Genomic DNA, 20,001 nt, shown 5'->3' on the forward strand with positions numbered 1-20,001 from the left:
CAAGTTGTATTTGCTAAAATAATTCAAACAGAGCATTTAGGTTCTATGTCAATCAACATCACGGGAGGCATGATCCAGTAAGGAAGGAAATGCTGGCTATAAAAATACTATGTGCGGTAAGTGTAACTTACTTCAGTACTCCATTACATGGCTGTCAAAAGCATTACTTAACATTTCCATATGCAAAACACACAGTGCCCCAAGCAGAAGCCTAGGAGTATACATTGTGGATACTATATATGTTCTATGATGAGTAACACCAGTGTCTACAAGAGACGCCCTTTAAGGGTAAGTTTGAACCTCTTTACCCGTAGTATAAAAACTTCGCACATGGTATGAAATACTAAACCGAAACTTATTCTCTTATAGTGGAAAGAAGAGAAAGAAATGAAAAGAGACTCATACAAGGATGACCAACTCTTAGAGCTCGCCGGCAACCTTTGCAACTTCATATTGGACCAGATTGTACACGTCAAAGGCACCTACCATGACCTAGATTCTGACTTAGGTAGAAATCTTCAGTGCCAACACCTTCGTGAGACTGAAAGGCTAGCTCTAGGCCGTTGATAATAATGTATATGAAATTTGACATTGGTCTTACCTTGTGGGACATTTTGGACCTGTGGAACGAATTAGACTTGTGAATTATGTCTATTTATTGATGGATTGTATATATTCTTGTGAATTGGACTTGTAATTGTAGTTTATATAATACTCTTGTGCTTGTGGTCAGATTTGAATTATATATGTTCTGGTCAGATTTGAATTATATATGCATATATATATATATATATATATTTATATATGTTCTGGTCGAATTTGAATTGTAAATTTAATTTTTTTTGCAGAAAAATATACTGTAGGGGCGGTTCTAGACTGAACCGCCCTTACAAACAGGTATTATAGGGGCGGCTAGTACTACAGCCGCCTCTACAAATCGATTTTGTAGAGGCGGCTTATAACACCAGCCGCCCCTATAAATAGATTTATATGGGTAGTCTGCATAATTTGTAGCCATGTTTTGGTAGAGACGGCTGGCCAAACCGTCCCTACAAATTACCTGGAGCCATCCCTGCAAAAGGTTTATGTAGCAGTGTATATATAGACTCCAAATTTATTTGCCGACAATAAACCATGGTCCCATTGGCATCAAATTATCAGCTGCTCAATCCCTCCATGTCTCGATGCCTTGTCGTCTAAAAAAAATCTCGATGCCTTGTTTTGACACATGGACGGGCTAAACACTAGCGGGCACCTCCTGTAAACTCACAGCAGCACAAGTACATATGGCACATGCATGCCGGGCATCAAGACTCAGGAGATAACTATCACGCGCTTTCATGGTGGCCAATGCCTAATTGTCAGGCAGGCTAGTAAAGGTCAGTGATGTGCGATTGGTTTCTGACCAATCTAGCTAGGCAAGGCCGTCCAAGCATTTGCTCAGGAGTCAGGAGGGACGCCGCCAGGTGTGTGTACATGTCTAGATTGCCCTGCGTTGTTGGCAAGTCTAGGTACTATCTCGAGACGTTAACACAGCAGAAGATGAACAACATGCTGGGCTTGGAAAAGCTAGGCAAGAGAGGTAAAAAGTATAAACATGGTAGAATTGTTCGGTTGGTGATTCAGTCTACCTACACCCAACAACTACTTAATAGGGTGGCATGTTATTGTTCGTAAAAATTGGGTACTATCTCTTTACTAAACAGAATCTATAAACATTTCCCAAAACAACACGGTCCAAAAATTATTCACAAATTAACATATCGTATAGTGGAAACAAACAAAACAAGCAAGCCTCCAACTTATGGGATAGATGCAAAAATATGCCACAAACATAAATAAGCCACAAACAAAGTCATATTTGGCTGGAATCATGAGAGTTTGAATGTTTGAAGAACTTGTTAATAAATGGGGACCGAGCTGTAGCTCGGATGGTGAGCTCTCCCGGTGTGGAAGCCACCGGTCCTTAGTTCGAGCCCTGTTCGGCTCAGTGATTTCCCACCGTGGGATTTATTCCCAATAAATGATCTTGCAGATCGTGGATACTTGTGTGGCGCTATAATAGGACTACGACGTGTCCGTCGTCTACGAGGCTCGTGTGGCTTCGATGATTTTCAGAAGGACGTTTGAGGTATATAGGTTGCAGCTTCTAGAGGTGTGCGTGTGTGGTGGTGTGAGTGTGTGGTGTAGAGTACAGTTATTACAACTTATACACTAGGAGTCCAGACTAAAAAAACTTGTTAATAAATCCAAAAATTATTATTACTGATTCCTTCGAAGACCCTAAAATGCTGATACTTTAGCTATTCTTCTTATTGCGATCACCAACTCGATTGATCACCGCCGGATGCTAAATCATTGAAGTTTGGTGGTTTTCTTCTAGACTCTGGCTTCTATTGAGCTGTATAACTACGGAATGCTTCTGTGGTCACTGGAAAGATCACCGGAACTTGAGGGCTCTGATCTGATCTTTTATTTATTTTTATTACATAAGTCATCGGGTATTCCGCCGTCTTATTAGGGCACCTTCAATAACAGAGTAAACTTGATAGCTTATATGAACCTTAAAAAAAGATAGAATGGAGTAACCTAACACGCTAGTGTAGAAAAATATGTGAACATATATAGACATGAATCATATGAATGTAGTGCGTTTGCTTCTATGCAACAAGAGTATTTTATAAAAATGTTGATGCCTTATATAGTTACATGTGAATTGGATGAAGTTTGTGTGAATACGTGGTGATGGTAAAGCGTACCCAATTCCTATGCAACTCAAGGACATATATATAGTACGTATATAATTAATAAAGAGTAGCTGTCGTGGGAAAGGATATACTCCCTTCGTTCTAATTTAAGGACGTGTTTAGTTCCCAAATTTTTTTAGATTGGCTACTGTTTGGCTACTGTAGCACCTTCGTTTGTATTTGGTAATTAATATCTAATTATGGACTAATTAGGTTTGAAAGTTTCGTCTTGCGATTTCTCACCTAACTATATAATTAGTTTTGTTTTTCATCTATATTTAGTACTCCATATATGTGCCGCAAGATTCGACGTGACACTTTGGATAAGAACAAAGAGAAAAGATATCAACCGGCCTGTTCGCTGGTTAGTTTCTAGGCTGATTTGGATTGGTCGATGCTGATTTATTGTGAGAGAAAAACACTGTTGACTGACTAGTTTAGGCTGGCTGGAACCGGCGAACAGGCTGAACAATGCATTCTCTCTCCTGCACTCCTCCGTTTCCCATCTAGATCCAACTATGCCCCCACCTCTGGTGCTCCTCCAACTGTATTCACCGATGCTCCCGTCGCGGCCTCGTCGACCCCGACGAGCGTGGTCCGTGCCCTCCTCGCCGGTGTGTGTGCTCGGACGCCCGCACCTCCACACCCGCATCTCTGGCTCGAGGCTACGTTGGCCCTCGCCGGTGGGGAGAAAAGGAGGTGGGGTGACGACGGAGAAGAAAGGGAGGGGGGCCACCGGCAAAACTCGGCTAAGAAGAGGAGGGAGGGCATCAGACTCCCACTAGCAGAGGTGAGGAGGGGGCTCAACCAGTGGTGAGGTGGAGACGGGCACCAGCCTTGGGGGTGGGGACGAGCGTCGGTGGTGGCGCTGGAGACGGGCGCCGGGAAGGACGAGCAAACGAGGTGGGAGGGGACGAGTGGATAAGACTGAGGAGTGCACTGTGAAGCTAAAACAACATTATTTCGGGGACAACAATTAAATCCTAAAACTGTCACTTATTGTGGGAAGGAGGGTTGGATTCACCACTCTGCTTCGTCTATGATGCAGGAGCCACGTCTATTGCAGCAACCACCAGAGTCCAAGCAAATCTCCAGAGCATAGCTTTATCTAGTGAGAACACCTCTATTTTTGTCGTATCCAGTCGTACGGAAAAAGCTTATTTTCCTGTGGGCCATATCGTACGGAAAAGCTTATTCTCCTCAGCCACAGTCACAAATAGGCCAAGCCACTGATAAGTGCTACCACTCGTACTTTATTATTTATTAATTCAACCCGTGTGTTCTGTGCATACATGCCAACCTCGTACAGTACGTTGTTATTCATATGTCCTCTAAACGTGTGTTGGCGTGTCTCGATAATTTTCTCCACTACCCAACCGTGGGAGTACGGGTCTGGTTTCTCGTGAAATTTCTGTCACATTAAATATTTAGATATATACATATAATATTAAATATAAATTAATTATAAAATTAATTGCATAACTTATGACTAATTTACGAGACGAATGTTTTAAGCCTAATTAGTCCATACACTACTACATAAACTTTACTGGAGGTAGGCATTTTCGGTTTTCCGTGACGGGCAAAGCCGTCCGCCGCGGCCTAGAGGCCACGGCAAATCGTGGCTTAACCGCGGCGGGCGGCCTTGCCCGCCGCGGTAAATATACTTTTACCACGGCGGGCACGTTAGGATGCCCGCTGCGGTTAATCATTAAAAAAAACAAAAAAACCCAGGAGCCCGCCGGCGAGCCCGTTCTCGAGCCCACTGGCGAGCCCGTTTCCAACCCAATAGTCCGAAACCCTACCGAAACCCTAGCGCCGCCGGGATCCGATGCGAGCTTGCCTTGAGCTCCACCTCGCCTGATCCGCCGTCGACAGGCCCACCAGCCGCCAGGAGAGGGGCGCCAGATGTGGATTCACGTCGTGGAGCCACCGGTGGCCGGATCGACGCCGTGGAGCCGCTGGTGGCCGGATCGACGTTGTGGAGCCGCCGGGTCCGGATCCACCCTCACCGGGGCCGGATACGCCCGTCGGGGCAGATCCGCCGCCGTGGCCATCGCTGGAGGCGGATCGAGACGACGCCACGCCGTTGTAGCCCGGTGGAGGACGGGCCGCCGCGACAACCTCCGCCTGCGCGAGCCGCCTCAACGCGCCGTTCTCCCTCCGCGCGAGCCACGCCACGGCGGTTGCCCTCCACCCGCGCGAGTAGCGCCACCGCGCCGCCCTCCATCCGCGCGAGCCGCGCCATGGCACCGCCCTTTGCCCGCGCGAGCAGCACCATCGCACCCCCTCCACCCGCGCGAGCCACGCCACCACGGCCGAGAAGAGCGCCGCCGCCGCCGGGAGAGATAGAGGATGGGGAGTGTAGGAGTGGGGGTCGAGGGAGAGGGGCTCGTCTGAGAAGAGTGAGAGGGAGGGCGAGGGGGTGAGAGGAGTGAAAGGGAACCCTAAGTGCTGGTTTATATATGAAGACACCTATCGGGCCGGCACTGGGCCGATTTACCGTGGCGGACGCGTTAAGATGTCCACTGCGGTAAATGGGGATTTACCGCCGCGGGCAAATAAGGTTGCCCGCTGCAGTTAATCGATTTACCGTGGCGGACACGTTAAGATGTCCGCTGCGGTAAATGGGGATTTACCGCAGCGGGCAAATAAGGTTGCCCGCTGCTGTAAATCATTTACCACAGCGGGCGTCTCAGTGGTCGGCTGGCCACCGAATTACCGTGGCGGGCAAAAACAGTGCCCGCCACAGAGGCCAATTATGCAACGCTGCGCAAGTTCATTTCTGTAGTAGTGATAATCTGACAACGTGATGCTACAGTAAACATGTACTAATGACGGATTAATTAGGCTTAAAAATTTCATCTCGCAAATTGGCATCCATCTATGTAATTTGTTTTGTAATTAATCTATATTTAATGCTCTTTATTAGTATCTAAACATTCGATGTGACATAAATTTTAGGAGCGACTAAAGAACTAAACACCGCGTAGAAAGTAGTTAGTAAGTACGTAGCTTTTAAAAGGCTGCTCCTATAAATATATTGATTTATTTACAAAAAAAAAACTTAGTACTCCATTCGTTCAAAGTTACAAGATGTTTTGAGTATTCTAATTCATGACCTTTTCTTTGTATTTAGATATAGACTATATCTCGATTGTATAGTAAAAACAATATATTTAAAAACTAAAATATTTTATAATTTAGGGTCCGTTTGGATCATTAAATTAAAGTTTAGCTAGCTAAAATTTTAAAGCTCAACTTTAGCCAGCTGAAAGTTCTTCTAGCTAAACTTTAGTTGGGGTGTTTGAATCCTCCAGTTAATAGACTCGGCTAAACTTTAGCTGAGTTTAATTAGGTTGAAGCAGCTAAACTCGATTAAACTTTATCTGATCTTTTAGCTAGACTATTTGGATCCCTAGCACCTAAATTTAGCTAGCTAAAGTTTAGTTGGTGGATCCAAACAGACCTAAAATTTAGTTGGTGGGTCAAACAGACACTTAAGAGCAAGGCTAATGATACAACCAGCTGCTGGCTGCAAGGATCCCTGCAGCCAGCCTCTCAGCCCACCCGTATAATAGTTAACTCTTCAGCATTAATACATGGTCCACATGTCTCTCTGTCACATAGTTTCTCAGTTCTTGTGTTTAAGCCGACTGTAAGTTTACGGTCCGCTTTTCCTCAATCTCCTCTCCTATCTTTTTCATGTCGGCATTTAGGGGGTGTTTGGGACTGCTTCGCTCTACGTTTTTTTAGCTCCGCTCTACATCTTTTAGCTAAACGGTTTCAGCTCCACGCACTCTATTCGAGGAAAAATGGTAGAGTTGTGAGAGCCCCTAAAGAGATGCTCTACAAACTCTAGTTTTTTTTGGAGCTACTCCATGGTGGAATTTGTAGAGCAGAGTTTGTGGAATAGTGCCAAACACACTCTTAACCTGCTATTGTACTTGCTCTTAAACGGAGGGAGTACTAGATACAACTTTTCACATACTGCACTTCCCAGAAAGGTCTCCCTTTATTTTTTGGGAACATGAAACACTTGACCAACATAGAATATGAGCTGATCGATCGAAACAACTACAGCTCTGTCATCAATGCTTAATAATAAACTTGGAGAGTCGTTCCCTTCAAATACGTAGAGTCTCGTAGCCAACCAAGTTTCATTCATTTACACGGACATGCATTCACACTATATATATACTTATCACGTCGACGACTCGAGACGCCTGAGTGCCTGACGGGACAGTGGTAGTGGTACAGTAGTACAGCTATATCAATTAACCACGTGACAAGCATATTACTGCATTAATAGTTAACAAAGTACTACACACAGCAAAAGATCCATATGAACGAAGCTTGATTGGGGCAAGATAGATATAGATGTCGATATGTGAAGGACGAATCCAAGGAATGAGCGACGCACGTGTGAAACTCGATCTCTCCGACTCTCCCCACAGATCGTGGAAGCTCGAGGTCTAGAGTCGAAGCTCCAGGTCCATTTCCTCGCCGGCGCTGGAGGATGCGGCGGTGTTGGTGTCGGCGCTCCGCGGTGGGGCGGCAGAGGTCGAGGTATGGGAGGTCCTTTTCCAGACGCGCATGTTGTCCACAGTGTCGTCGTCGCGCTTGGCACAGGGGTGATAGGGTGCCGCCGCCGGGAGCACCACGTGGTCCATGTAGTAGGGCGGCGCGCCACCGTCGTCTGCAGGCATCTCGAGCTTGACGCTGGCGGCTGTCTCCGCGGCGGGGCCGCCGTGCGAGAAGATCGGGACGGACATGGAAGCGTCGGTGGTACTGCGGCGGCAGTCCGGCGGTGGCGCTGCCGCTGCGGCGTGGTGGTGCTCGTGGTCGTAGACGTACGGATTCCAGCAGGCGGCGCGCTCCTTCTTGTGCGCGTTCTGGTGGCCGCCCAGCGCCTGCGACTTGAGGAACTTCTTGTTGCAGAACAGGCAGGGGAACAGCCGCACCTTCTTCCCGCCGACGGACCTCGTCGGCGCCGCCACTTCGTCCGTCTCCTCCCCGCGTGCCGCCGGCGCCAGGTCCAGCGAGAGGTTCACCGCTGCTGCTTGCGATGGCGGTGACGAGCGCTCCTGCTCCATATGCAAACTGCAAATGCAAACAGCGCGCTGCCGACTCCCGTGCTAGCTGTTCCAAGAAGTACTTGGCGAGAAAAAATATATGATTTGTCAGCTTCCAACAAATAGTGCCATTTTTCGCTAAAACTGGAGACGGCGAAGACGATTCTATATGTCCAGAAATGGGAGGAGCTAGCAGGATGAATGCGAGAGAAGCACGAAGGATCTAGGACGACGAATTGGAGAGAAGCGTTGTTGTTTTCCCAGTGGGTCGTAGTAGTTATTGACGAGGTGGGTGATAGGCATCGAGTCCTTTTAACAGCAAAAGAGCATAAATTGGAATAGCAAGCTCCCCTAAGGGATATATATACTACGTTGTAGCTGGCTATAAAATAATTTATTATGTAGCCACTTTGAGTTACGATAATTATTATGTTAATTTATGAGATTATAATAACTCCTTACTAAGTGGTTTACTATAACGTTATGATAAATATCCCCATGTGTTATAGTAACCTAACTATCGTAAATATGTATTGATATTATCGTAAATTAGTATATAAAATTATCGTAAATAGACGTGGCTACAGAATAACTTATTTTGTAGCTGGCTACTCAGTTACAAAATAAGTTATCCTGTAGCCACCTCCATTTACAATTATTTTATATATAAACATACGACAATGTCAATACATATTTACGAAAGTTGGGTTATTATAACACACAGGAATATTTACCATAACGTTATAATAAACCACCTAGTAAAAAGTTATTATAATCTCGTAAATTAACATAGTAATTATCGTAATCCAAAGTGACTACCGAATAAATTATTTTATAGCCAGCTACAGGGTATATATATATATATATATATATATATATATATATATATATATATATATATATATATATATATATATATAGGCTATTCAGTAGCCGGCTACAAAATAAGTTATTCTGTAGCCACCTCCATTTACTATAATTTTATATACTAATTTACCATAATGTCAATACATATTTACGATAGTTTGGTTACTATAACACATGAGGATATTTACCATAACGTTATATTAAACCACTTAGTAAGAAGTTACTATAATCTCGTAAATTAACATAGTAATTATCATAACTCAAAGTGGCTACAGAATAAGTTATTCTGTAGCCAGCTACAGGATAGTAGTTCTATATATATAGAACAACTACTCTATAGCTGGCTACAAAATAACTTATTCTGTAGCCACCTTGAGTTACTATAATTACTATGTTAATTTATGAGATTATAGTAACTCCTTACTAAGTGGTTTACTATAACGTTATGGTAAATATCCCTATGTGTTATAGTAACCCAACTATAGTAAATATATATTGACATTATCGTAAATTAGTATATAAAATTATGGTAAATGGAGGTGGCTACAGAATAACTTATTTTGTAGCTGGCTACTGAATAGCCTCTCCCTATATATATATATATATAACTACTATCCTGTAGCTGGCTACAGAATAACTTATTCTGTAGCCACTTTGAGTTACGATAATTACTATATTAATTTACGAGATTATAGTAACTCCTTACTAAGTGGTTTAATATAACGTTATGGTAAATATCCCCATATGTTATAGTAACCCAACTATCGTAAATGTGTATTGACATTATGGTAAATTAGTATATAAAATTATAGTAAATGGAAGTGGCTACAGAATAACTTATTTTGTAGCCGGCTACTGAATAGTCTCTCCCTATATATATATATATATATATATATATATATATATATATATATATATATATATATATATATATATATATATATATATATATATATATATATACACTACTACTACTACTATTTCTGTTACCTCTCTCCCTGACGTCACTTCAAGCACTCAACAAAGCACGCATGCATACAAATTACGTGCACTACTAAAAAAAATATTTGTAGGGGCTGTTGGTAACTCTTTGTATGAGCGGTTTAGCCAGCCGCTTCTATTGAATCATCTCTATAAATCATATATTTATAGGGGCGGTTCTCAGGCCGCCCCTACAAATCGATTTGTAGGGGCGGCTGGTGTTGCCAGCCACCCCTACAAATCGATTTGTAGGAGCAGCTCGTATTACCAGCCGCCCTTACAAATCGATTTATAGGGGCGGCTGTAATATTAGCCGCCCCTATAAATAGCTGTTTGTAGGGGCGGTTCAATCTAGAACCGCACTTACAGTACGTTTTTTCGCAAAAAAATTCAAATTTACAATTCAAGATCGCGTTGCCGAACGTCCTGTGACCAACGTTCCGAACCGCGTTCACGTTGCCGAACGCCCCGCGACCGCGACTACAAGCACAAGAGTATTATATAAACTACAATTACAAGTCAAATTCACAAGAATATATACAATCCATCATTAAATATATAAATTCTATATACATTGTTATCAACATCCTAGAGCTAGCCTTTCAGTCTCACGAAGGTGTTGGTACTGAGGATTTGTACCTAACTCAGACTCTCAGTCATGGTAGGCGCCTTTGACGTGTACAATCTGGTCCAATATAAAGTTGCAAAGGTCGCCGACGAGCTCTAAGAGTTAGTCATCCTTGTATGGGTTTCTTTTTATTTCTTTCTCTTCTTTCCACTACAAGAGAACAAGTTTCGGTTTAGTATTTCATACCATGTACGAAGTTTTTATACTACGGGTGAAAAGGTTCAAACTTACTCTTAAGGGGTGTCTCCTGTAGGCACCGGTGTTACTCATCATAGAACATATATAGTATCCACAATGTACACTTCCAGGCTTCTGCTTGGGGCACTGTGTGTTTTGCATATGAAAATATTAAGTAATGCTTTTGACAGCCATGTAACGGAGTACTGAAGAAGTAAGTTACACTTACCGCATATAGTGTTTTTATAGCCAGCTTTTCCTTCCTTGCTGGATCATGCCTTCCGTGATGATTAGTGACATAGAACCTAAATGTGGTAGAACCGTCCGAAATAGCATACTTACAGAGGCGCTCGTCTTCCACCAGACACTAAGCACTCCGAAAGCAAGCTACAGCGAGCGGTGTCCGTCGGGCACACCCCGAGGGAGAACCCGAAAGATCCAGATTTTTCCCCAAGGATCCAATAATGAGAACGAATTACAACACACGTACATTTCATACATTAGAGTTTCTTAAAAAGTTCATTATTACAATACCAAATACCAGAGTACGGAATGATAACAACGGAATTTAAAAATAGCATCTAGCGGTAAGGGACGAGGATTCCATCTGAGCCCACCAGAAGAATCCTCCACACAAGGTACTCTTCAAGCATCACCTGCAACAGGGGTAAATAAACCCTGAGTACATAATGTACTCGCAAGACTTATCCGACTAGTGGGAATAATTTTCCAACTCCAAGAAATATGATAGGCTTTATGGTTTGATGGTTTTCTTTAGTAGAAAGCAATACTAATAGTGAGTCCTTATTTATGTATTATTATTATCAGCCATATTAAGTTATCATCTAGCCAGACTATATAAGCACTTGTCTACTTTCAAGCAAGAGCTGAGCAATCAGTTTGGTTTCTTCTCCTTTTCCACTTTCAGTTCTTACTACGGTGCTAAACCGCAGACAAGCCGTACCGGATCGTTCGGCGATTCACGAATTAATGTGCCTAGCTGGGTGCCCCGAAAACACACGTCCCGCTTGTACCCCAGGCACAAGCAGGACTAACCCACCACTCTCCTGTCCCGGGTGTCCAGGTCCCCGTCCAAACTTAGACTCCAAGCCCCCACTCCTGAGTCCCGGACTCAGTGTGGTGCAAGGACCTCCACCACCTCCTCTTCCCATCAGTCGGCCCGAAAAGAGCTAGATCTGCGACAAGAGAGCAGCAAGCCTTCCCTGCACCCATACCCAAGTATGCGCTCGGGATAATAATCTATGACTTGCCTAGAGTCATATGCAACGACCGGTCCTTAATCGACACAGACAGGGAAAAAGTGCAACCGAGCTATGCCCTATTGGCCGCAGGACATAACCCCTCACACCCACCAGTACCCAATCTATATCCCTACCCCATCACCATTTTCCTTTCCACCATTTTATCATGAGTGTTTATATTTTATTACCTATTTGCGAGTAACGATAGGTTACTCACGCTACCGATATCCTGAGCATAGCAGCTACTCGACCTGCCCTAGTAGGACTCATAGGTAGGTATGTTTATGCATGTAGTTTCCATAAAATGCTTGTAACTTAAATGCACATCACATATATATAAATTCAATGATCATAAAAATATGGGTTATGCACCGAGGCTTGCCTTGGGCAGGCACCGGGTCAGCAGGGTCAGCACCAATAGGCTCCTGAGCTTCCTCCTGTGCGAAGATCTCCTCCTTGTACTTCTCGATCACCTCGTCGTACTCCGGCTCTTCGACGGGCACGAAGTCTACCGGTTCGTGATCTACATGAAATGACGATGCAATGCTTAACAATATAACAACATCAATTCTTAACCCAAAAGTACATCTATTAAACTACTAAGTGGGGTCTACCTACTAAAGTCTAAGCTACATACCATCACTACTAACAAGTATGAAACATAACCTATATTCTTATAGCAACTACAGGTATTGCTACTACTAATACCGATTTAATCGAGATACGATAAAACAAGGGTAATAGCTATTTTATTTATCATCCCATTCTATGCCTACAAAATTTACAGCAAGTACCTAATAACCTAACAAGTCTACTATAAAATTTTCATGTCTATAGCTATCACCAATTACCCACAAATATTCCTACAAGTATTAATATACCTGATATTAGTACTCTAGTTTTGAATTTATCACCCAATACTCGTCATAGCTACCTGTAATCCAACTAAACTATCTAGTAGATGATATTTTTTTGAACCTAACAAAATTAGTCTCACTATTTTTGGACAACTACGCAATTTACTATGATTTATCGAAGTTTAGTTCATAACTTAAAATAAATAAGCATTTCTAATCTTCTGAAAATTAAGAAAATCAAATCTCTCTCCTCAGCCCAACTCGCTGGCTCGGCCCACCCCACCTTCCCGCCCGCGCGCGTTAGCAGACCACAGCGCGGCCTAGCCAGCCAACGACCCACGACAGGAAAAACCCACGCTTGATGGCAAATATGCACGGACACCCCCAAACTACTATGTATTCGCAACGAGCTCTAGGACACAATTTCATCAGTCTATGGTTTTACAGATGCATCCTCCCCTTACTCCTCCCTCACCACGGTGGAGTCCCACCGGCACCCGTGCACGCAACGGCGAAACAGCGCGGGCACCGGGCGGTCACGCCGACATCACCCGAACCCCTACTACCTAAGGGGCCGATGGTTACCTTGAAGACGACGCACAATGACTGGGGTTGACATGGTGAGCAGAGGCGCTGTCCCGAGCCCCCTCCTTGGCGGTGGTCCCCTTCCTACGGTGGCGAGTGTGTTCCTGTGAGTGACAACGAAGATGGAGCAAACAACGAAGCTAGCGAGCTCTAGGGACTACCCAAGGTTACCTTCGTGTTGACAGTATGACCAGAGATGGCATGAGCAGAGCTGGCTACGTGCACACCAACGCTGCGATGGCGCCCGGTGATGGCACAGCCACGTCGGTGGTGGCTAGACTGCAGCAACACTGTGACCGAGGTGCGCAGGGTGCTCAGGAGGGTAAGGCTAAGCTAGTGGTGCACCGAATCGGCCTAGGGTGCCTTGGTTGTGCGGTTAGCCAACGGCGCGTGTCTGTCCGGTCTTAAGGACCCGGTGAGCGATGATTCAAAATTGGAGCATAGGACGGAGCTACATGCGACGATGTGGGGTCGGTACGACTACAGGCTACCTAGCAGAGTCGAAAACGTGCTCAATTTGAAACGAAGCACTGCTGCCATGGTGAATTTGAAGGAGCCACCCCGGCGGCCATGGAGACAGCGGAGGCAGGGGGGCCCTGGCGTGGCTTGGCTTGGTTCTGCTACGGTTGTCAACGCCATAAGGTAACACACACCACGAAGGGGGCAGCGGGACGTGCCCCGGACGACTGTCCGCATGGCCACGGCTGCAAGCCGATGAGGCTTGGCACGGCGTCACAGCGGGCAGCACCAGACAAGGAACGCAGTGCGAGTGACGCCGAGGTGATGGTGGAGTCAGGCTATCGTCCCTCACGTAAGAAGCCAAGTGGAGTCAATGGTGCAGTGCTGGGCTTGGCCGCTGGCGGCATGTAGCGCGTGACCCGGTGCGCCTTTGGCCAAAGCAGGGAAGGACAAGGCGTGACAGGGCTCGGTTGGCATCCTGGCGCAGCGTGTTAGCCGGCGAGGTGACCCACACGCCAGCGAGGGCAGTAAGCAGCCAAGGTAGTAGTGCAAGGCCTGCTCACATCGCATTCACGGTGGCATGACGATGAGACCTGCGCCTCGGTGTGTAGGGCAAGCCAACCATGGTGGTAGGCGAGCAGCAGCGGTGGCCATGGCCAGTAGCGGGCAGTATCGGTGGCCGTGGCCGGCAGCGGAGGTAGACGGCCTTGGCGCGCAGTGCCAGAACCGCGCGCGTGCATAGGCGCGGTGGTGGGACGCAGCTGGCATGGCAGTGGGCGCTGGCAAGCCAGCAACGGGTGGTGACCGCGCCTAGGGCTCAGCTAGGTGCCGTGCATGCTTTCTAAAGCAGTTAGAAAACTTGTACGCAATGCTCCAAACGCTAAACTAATTGTTTGATGCGCAAGAGGGTACCTCAAGCTATCAACCGCAGTCATGGCATTGTGCTACTTCTTAAGCCGATCGATCTACAATTATTGCCAAAGGTGTCTTCATCGACCACTTCTAAAACTTACGCGAACGACGTCGAATCGAACGATTTCACGTCGAATTCCAAATCCGACCTACGAGATGTACTAGCAAGTTGTCCTTGTCCTCGACCGTACATGTTTTATCGCCGTTCACAAAACATTTTATAACATTTTTGTTTTGACAAAAATTTGATTAGAATACTAAACCGCGTTATGTGAAACAAAACGTAACATTCGCTTTCTTGTTTCATATAAATGTTTCAAGGACCGAACATTGCTTTATAATTTATGTTATACACATATGCACATAACCATGATGTTCATGCGATGTTTTAGCAAAACAGTGCAATGTAACACTAAGGGTGTTACACTAAATGCCCTGTTCAAATTATTTTAGCAAATACAACTTGTTAGAATCCAAAAGTGAATGTTACAAGTACGTATACAAACATATAAGCTAATGAGAATTTTCGATATGTATACGTCTTAAGAATCGATATGAAGTCTTTGTATGTCACCAGGTCCCTATCTATTGAATCAAAGACCCATGCCATGCTCCTCCTGACATTGACGGCTATACAAATCCAGTGGTTGCTGCATGGATTTAATCATAGAACTAGATAAGCTCTTTTGCATCGAATAAATAATATCGAACAAAGCTTTAAGTATAGAGTTGAACTTACTCAAAGTTGTATGGTAGCCATATAGTAGAGTGTTGTTGGAGATTTTTGAAAGCCAGGGCAATGTATGCCGCAACCTTAAGGGACTCTTCCCTTAGTTTCACCGTATAGATATGCTCTTTCTCCCAAAGAGTCTGTGTAGCAGCTAGATCTTTGGCATCCAGTGTCCACTGTTTAGGGTAATTAAAATTTGTTTAGGCTATAGCTTGAGGGTCTAGATACCCGGCTTTCACACTTGCATTTGTTTGACAATGTGCACTTGCATTCTACAAATCACGGCGTGGGTTAGTTATAACAAAATTCAAAGATTACATTCATATCATATCGGGAGGACAAGGATTTATAGGCACCACATGCGAATTAGATTCATCTCTAATTCTCCCAGGTGAAAGCATGTGTGCATGTCATTGAAGTCAAAGACAATTTTCCCGGCTAGGCTTCCAAATGTGCTGGTGGGGAAGCATGCTTGTATGAGATCTATGCTCATTGGGAGAGCACGCAAGTACCAATCATAGAACCTTCTCATTCCAAGTGGTAGGCGTTGGATGTCTCGATTTGGTAGGAAGGGCTTGCCTCTTTCATATGTTTTTGGGCAATCCTTTGACCATTTGATGGCATCAATATTTGGATACTGCTTTGCAATTTGGTGGAGTTTGCTAGTGACGGCCTCCTTAGAACCCCGTGATGGGACTTTTTTAACTTGGTTCTTAGGCTTGAACTGGTCATAGGAATACCACTTGGACACCGATGAGATGTCTTTGATCGGAACATAAACTGGCCTTATGTTGATTGTAATCTTCTTTCAAAGTTCCCATTTAGGCACGTCCTCATCTTCTTATGCATCACCATGTTCAGGAGGCACTCGTTCATGTATTGATTGTGCTTGTTGAGAAGACTGTGGCATCTCATCATGCACTTACTCAGTACGAGCTGGAGAAGGTTGTGGCATCTCATCAGGCACATGCTCACTAGGAGGCGGGGAAGAATATGGCATCTTAGGAATGTGGTGGTCACGAGACGGTGAAAATATCTCCCCGACCTCAACAACTCACTCCAAATTTGGGAGAGGGAGAGGCGGCGAAGAAGCAGTCAATATAATGTCCCATTTGTGCCAGAGGATGAACTGCCCCATAACGTCTCTGAGTAACACCAGCCCCTCGGGAGTTGCGTAGTCTATCCTCCACTACATGAACTCGGGCTTCACTGTATGCACCTCGACTCTAGTGTAGTCCAGCGGTATCTTATTATTGTGGTGTAAGCCACCGGGAGGATGTGCCACACCCGTTGCCACCTCCATCATAGTGTTCTGCTGGCCACTGAGAAACACCAAGGTGCAACTAGTTGGTTCCCATATGCGATCGATGGGGGTTGTGGCTGTAGTGGAACCTTGGCTGCTAGGAACTTTCGAAGGGCTGCCAACTAATGCCAGTTCTCCTAGCGGCGTCACTAATATCTGTGGCTCCGTAGACAGTCCTTGCTCCTCCAGCGCCTTCGTAACTAGAGCCTTCACTTGGAGCTCAAGACTAGTCTCTCGGTCTCTGCCATGTTTCTTGTACATGTGTCTGTCCTCTTCGAATCCTTGCTTCCAGGTCATCCTTTTCCCTAGTCCCCTAGTGCGGCCTATGTGCTCCTTGTTTCCCAAGCCAAGGCTAAGCTCGTCCCTCTCTCTGGAAGGATTGAATGAGCCCTTCTCCTTGTCTTCAACATATTTCAGTATCCTTGATACTGCCTCTTGGGTCTTCGGCTTATCAAACTTAAGATTATCGCCAGATGATTCTGTACTCCTCGCATATATCCAATTCCTTGAGCATACCTTCAAATTCGTCATATCGATATTCCCAGCAACTGCGGCCTCTTCGTCCATCTTCCTAAACTGTGCTTCCTTGGCATAGTAGCCACTAGGGCCTAGATGATGGTGGTGTTTGTTCCTCTTCGCCAGTTCAGTGTTACGGGCACTGAGCTCCAATGCCTCTGGTGAAGTCTTCTGAGCCACGAGCTCCTCTCATTGACTAGGAGTTATTTTGTCGAACTCGTTGAAGGGAGTTAACCCCTTTTGGATATACTTCATGTTGACCTCCGACCTCCAACGTTGGAATGACTCTCCCATCATCCTGAAAGTATTTTTTTACTAGTTCATGCTTACCCTCTAGAAATCTAAAATTGAGCTTCAGCTGCCTATCCCATAGTTCATTCTTTTTGTTCTCTGGTACCTCTTTCCAGTTAGGGATTGCTGGGTTCAATTTATCTCTTACTAGGGCCCCGATCGCATTACAGAATCATCCTCTTAATTCCTTTGACTCAAGGATCTCCCCTGCTGGCCTGACCTCCGTTATCACATAGCATGCCTTATCTGGATATAGATTTCCTTTTCTATCCCCTCGTTTCCTCTTAGGCTTGGTAGTCATGATTGTGTCTTGAGGTTGTGGAGCAGAGGCATCGTGATCCATCTCTGTGGCTGTTGCCTCTGCTCTCCTTTCCTCTACCCTATCTTGTCCAGCAAGATGTCGCGGATGTCAACATCGTCTTTTCGGAGTTTCAGGAGGGACCTATATATACGATAGGTCAAAGTGTTAGCAGAGGTAACACAACAAAAACTTTAGCAAAATTTATAAGCTAAGGCTTTTTCCCTACCTCCTCGTTCAGGTCAAAATCCTTGTCCAAATCTTCCTTCATTGGCCTCCTTCTGTCTTCACATGGGAAAGGATCCTTGAGACTTACATATCCCTCTTCTGAGTCCTCATCATCATCATCCTCTTCTTCTTCGCCTTCAGCAGCCTCTCCTGCTATTCCTTCTGCTCCCCCTTCCTCCTCGTCACACAGCTCCTGAGTAAGCATCACTTCTAGATCCTTTTCTACCTCGTTATCGAACTACTCCTAAGTAAGCTGGTCCTCTAGTGCTTGCTCCTCATAGGTTGGCTGCTCATCATGCTCGGGGCATCGGGCTGCACTGTCTGGTGTCCACGACATTATTTCGCGCTTTGTTCTAATAGATGCAAAAAAGTGTGCTTTAGGTACGCGAGAAGGTATAAGAAATCAAAAAGGTCTATAAACCAAAGTAGTCCTATAAAATAACAATCTATAAAAAATGAGAAGTAGCAGTAGTAGATGTCTCAGAAACATGTCAATCATCATCTGATCTTAAACTTGGAGCATCAAGGAATCATAACAGAGAAGAGAGAAGGTAATGTAGGGGCGGCTACTAATGATGCCAAGTTCCTCACAAGTTCTTGATCATTAGCTCATATTCCATATAATGTATGGACTTAAAAAATTACATCATCGGCAAAACAAAGGAGAGGAGAGGGGAGATTTGGTAAAAAAAAACAACAGCTGCTTAACAAACATAGAGAGGAAAAGGTGTAAAAACAAGCAGCTGCTGCTTCCCAAACATAGAGGATAGGAAAAATAGCCAAAAAATAGTTGACTGCTGCCACATGGTTGGAAGACCCTTGTAGATCAAAATCTGGTAACTTAGATAGCCAGCTAGTAGTAGTAGGAGAGTAGCTAGCAGCAACTAGAGTAGCTAGCAGCCAGCTAGTACCAGTAGTAGTTTCTAAGAGTATAGGGAAGAGGGTAGAGCAGCAACCAACACTAGAGTAGTATAGAGTAGTAGTAGAATAGCAGTAGGACAGTAGTATAGAAGTAGCTGCCAGCGGTGTAGTTAAGAGCAGCAGCCAATGTGTTCCAGGAAATAAAGCCATTAATAAGAATAATGTGATAGAATACAAGCATTAGTAATACCATGTTGATAACGTGATAGGAAATAAAGCCAATTTGTTGACAGTTTAAATGAGCAATGGAGGAAATAGGATTTATTAACTTGCAAGAAGACTCACTGTGCATATATAAAATAGTGGGCATATATAAGCATATATTAAAACAGTTGGCATATATAAAACAATCTATTTTCAAGAGTTCAAGAGCCATCTAAGTTTCATGCTAGAATTAATAATACAGCAAGCAAGCAACTTCTTAGTAATGCGCCCTACTCACCTCTTTGTAATCATGGTCGATGAACATTTTTCTACCACTGGTGCCCTTCCCAGCCAGCCTACCCTTGTGACGAGAATCGGGTTTACCAATCCCTTTCTGTAATTTTAGGTACTCTTGACAGCACTCGATGACTTCTTCAGTACTGTAACACTCTATCATGGAGCCCTCTGGGTATGCTCGATTATGCACGTATCAACTTGGAACCGACATGAACCGCTCGTAGGACCACATTTCATGCAAGTAGCAAGGGCCCAGCGCCTGTATCTGATGAACCATGTGAATCATGAGATGTGACATTATATCAAAAAAAGCAGGAGGTAAACACATCTCCAGGTGATTTTGTGTCTCCACCACAAATTCATGTGGGTCACTCAACTCTTGCTTGCCAATCGTCTTCTATGAGATCTTTGAAAAGAAGTAGCACATGCGGGTGATGGCCATTTTCAAGAACTCTGGCTTTATAGCCCTGATTGTAATAGGTAGAAACACTATCAGCATCACATGGCAATCGTGAGCCTTGCAGTGTGTTATTGACAAGTCCTTCATCGACACTAGCTTCTTCACATTTGCTGAAAACCCTGTTGAGACTTTGATCCCCCTTAGTAAAGTGCATATAGCTCTCTTCTAGTATGGTGTTAGGTTGAAGCACGCCACGGGTAGAGTGTATTTTCCATTAGCCTCAGGTACCGGGTGAAGTTGTGGCATCACGTTTAGCTGCACCA

At 44.7% G+C, this 20,001-nt stretch overlaps 1 protein-coding gene across 1 annotated transcript; it reads right to left on the minus strand.

The window, feature by feature from the left end:
* Positions 1-6,951: 6,951 nt before the first annotated feature.
* On the minus strand, positions 6,952-8,079 carry LOC136545189 (zinc finger protein STAMENLESS 1-like). Its single transcript, XM_066537235.1, has one exon. The coding sequence runs from the start codon at positions 7,841-7,843 to the stop codon at positions 7,223-7,225; it is 621 nt and encodes a 206-aa protein (XP_066393332.1). The 5' UTR covers positions 7,844-8,079; the 3' UTR covers positions 6,952-7,222.
* Positions 8,080-20,001: the final 11,922 nt, after the last annotated feature.

The sequence above is a fragment of the Miscanthus floridulus genome, chromosome 3, assembly GCF_019320115.1.
Source record: "Miscanthus floridulus cultivar M001 chromosome 3, ASM1932011v1, whole genome shotgun sequence".
NCBI classification, from domain to species: Eukaryota; Viridiplantae; Streptophyta; class Magnoliopsida; order Poales; family Poaceae; genus Miscanthus; species Miscanthus floridulus.